This window comes from Sinocyclocheilus rhinocerous, unplaced genomic scaffold (assembly GCF_001515625.1).
Source record: "Sinocyclocheilus rhinocerous isolate Xijiao unplaced genomic scaffold, SAMN03320098_v1.1 scaffold3034, whole genome shotgun sequence".
In the NCBI taxonomy this organism is placed as follows: domain Eukaryota; kingdom Metazoa; phylum Chordata; class Actinopteri; order Cypriniformes; family Cyprinidae; genus Sinocyclocheilus; species Sinocyclocheilus rhinocerous.
In genome coordinates, this window is record NW_015645508.1 from 19,949 (window position 1) to 22,869 (window position 2,921).

General features: G+C 41.1%; 1 protein-coding gene across 1 annotated transcript in view; it reads right to left on the reverse strand.

The window, feature by feature from the left end:
• LOC107706029 (bone morphogenetic protein receptor type-1A-like) overlaps positions 1-2,921 on the reverse strand; it is a 25,833-nt gene that overhangs the window by 2,676 nt on the left and 20,236 nt on the right. The window contains exons 7-11 of the mRNA XM_016509584.1: positions 2,219-2,309; positions 1,703-1,841; positions 1,431-1,623; positions 1,040-1,337; positions 785-960 (exon numbers count right to left, since the gene is read on the reverse strand). Of these exons, the coding sequence (XP_016365070.1) occupies positions 785-960; positions 1,040-1,337; positions 1,431-1,623; positions 1,703-1,841; positions 2,219-2,309 (897 nt within the window). The remainder of the gene's footprint in view (positions 1-784; positions 961-1,039; positions 1,338-1,430; positions 1,624-1,702; positions 1,842-2,218; positions 2,310-2,921) is intronic.

Below are 2,921 nucleotides of genomic sequence, written 5' to 3' on the forward strand. Positions count from 1 at the left end.
GGGTCTGAAAGTTGCTAAATCTAGTGCTAAAGTTGCGCTCGTGTGTGTGTGTGAGACGCGGGAGCTGATGGCAGGGGGCGGTGGATATTTGTGGCGGTCAATGTGGATATTGTGGATGAGTTCTTCTGTGTCATCACGTTCTATTAGTTCTACAGCTTGTTTCTGAACTTTCACGCTTAGGAACACATACAGCTGTTCCCTCACCACAGTGCAACAGTGAAAAGGGACCCCTTTCAAACAGTGTCGCGTTCCGAACGTTGTTTAAGCGACATACCGGTGTATTGTGGTATTTTAAAAATTCATATCATAACAAAAATAAACACCGGTATTTGGTATGAACTAGTATACCGCCCAGCACTAATGGAGGCAGTTCTGAATGCAAGCTTGCAGTTGATTAAAAGAAAGGGGCGGGGCTTATGCAGACAAAATGATTGGAGAAGTCAGGCCTTTTTGCCTCAATCTCCTAATTTGCTGCTTATTAATAGTTAGTAAGGTAGTTGTTAAGTTTAGGTATTGGGCAGGATTAGGGATGTAGAATATGGTCATGGAGAATATATGTGACCATGGACCACAAAACCAGTCATAAAGGTCAATTTTTTTTAAAATTGAGATTTATATATCACCTGAAAGCTGAATAAATAAGCTTTCGGCCAATTATGTTAATAATAGGCATACTAATAAGCAACTAGTTAATAGTGAGAATTGGTCCCTATATTAAAGTGTTATCAAAAATCTTTTAACAGATAAAGTATAAAGCAAAACAAAAAGATTTGCCAGTGAATACCTCCAGTGACACAGCGTCTGGCCATTTCCCATATAACCAGCCCATAACTGTAGATGTCCGCCATGATGTAGGCCTGGAAGTGGTTCTTATTCAGAGTCTCATCCAGGACCTCTGGAGCCATATAGCGTCGGGTCCCCATACGTGTGCTCAGTGGGATGTCCACTTCATTTGTGTCACTGAGACAAACAAAAAAACGTTACTTCCTCAAAATGACTGAACAAACCACTTCAAAATGAACGAAGAGTGACGAAGCACCTGATGTATTTGACAGCAAGCCCAAGGTCAGCGATGCAACAGGTGCCATTTTTCTTTATGAGGATGTTCTTGCTCTTCAGGTCTCTGTGAGCGATGGCTGGTTTTCCCTGTGTGCCGTAGATCTCCGTGTGCAGGTGGCACAAGCCACAGGCTGCAGAGTAGGCCAGTTTGAGCAGGGCCTGCGTGTCCAGAGTAGTGAACTTCAAATAGTCATACAGAGAGCCGTTCTCATGGTAGTCTGTGATCAGGTATAGCTGCGTAGATGCTCCAGTGCCATTAATGTCAGCAGCAATGAAGCCTTCAGACAGATCGAAGAGTTGCGTTACACAATTGATTTACAATTTCAAACACTACACATGAACGAGATCATCTTGAATGACATGAAGTGTACCTAGTATGTTCTCGTGTCTCATGAGCACGGTTTGGTAGATCTCTGTCTCCCTGAACCAGCTGGCCTCCTCTCGAGTGAAGAACACTTTCACTGCTACCTTCTCCCCCCTCCACCGGCCGAGCCACACCTCTCCATACCTGCCTTTTCCAATAAGACGCACTGTCTGGATCTGCTTCGCAATGGTGCGCTGCACCTGTAAAAATGAGCATGAACACGGTGAATAAAAAAATGAGCCTACAAAGATCCTACAGTCTGCATTGCTGATTTCTCACCAGCAGGGGGAGCCCGGAACCACTGCCTGAGGTTTGAGAAAGGTTGATGAGATCTTTCAGAGATTCTCCAGCTGAGATGAAGGCCTCGTTCTGCTCCAGGTCTCTGTGGTAGCGTTGCCTCTCTGTCTGCCACTTATACCTGAGGACACAGTCAAAAACTAAATCTTTTTTACAGCTGTACTTGAAATCTGAGAGCTTTCTTTTCTTTTCTTTTTTTTACAAACATGACACGTTTTGACAGCTCAGTAATCAAGACACTAAAAGATTGATTTGTTATAAAGGCAAACTTTTCCATAGTTAGTAGTCTTGCCCCTACTTGCAGCAACAGAAGTGTTTCTCTTTCGACAACAACAGGCCATGATGTGGGTGGCATGTGTTTTCAAAGGTACTATGCAAAAACACAGCAAGCATTACAGTTACAGTTCACTGATGTGGAAAAAACGGGCACGTCACAAGCGGCTATTATATGTAAGAGCTTCAGTGTGTTTTGCTGCTTCAGTGCGGTGATGATCTCACCTGTAATAACAGATGACAGTGACACAGATGAGGGTGCAGAAGCACACAGTCACTGAAATGAGGAAGGCCAGCCAGTGAGGGTCTGGTGGTTCTGTAAAGACATGAAGAGAAAACACGTCCATCATTAAGGCATTAGGTTAACCTGGGCTCAATCAGCAGGCCTGGTCGGATTATTATTTTGGCAAATTTATTATATTTAAAAATTTTTTTTGAATTCTATGATGAACAGAAAGTTCCAAAGAATCAGTATTTTTTTTTAAAATATTAATTTTTTCGAAACAATGCAAATGTCAATTACTGACCATTTTGATCCATTTAATGCATTCGTGCTGAATAAAAGTATTAATATCCTAAAAAAAAAAACTACATTAATGTACATTAATGTTTATATTCTTTATTGATTTTGATGAAAAATTATGGTATATCATGCTAAACATTACTAACTGATTTGTCCCTGACAAGCCATTCTGACAATTTTCACTGCAATCTATTTTAGCTAGCTAGATTATATTAGGGCTGTCAAAAAAAATAAAAAAAATCGATTTTCGAATATTTGTCGAATTGAAAACAAAAATCCACATTCGAATGCAAAAACGTTGCATTCGAATTTTAGTTGTGCGTTGAGGCGGCAGCCTTATCAATGGCGCACGAGATGCGATGACGATGTAAGTGTCGTTGCATTAAAATGAAGATCTTGTTTACA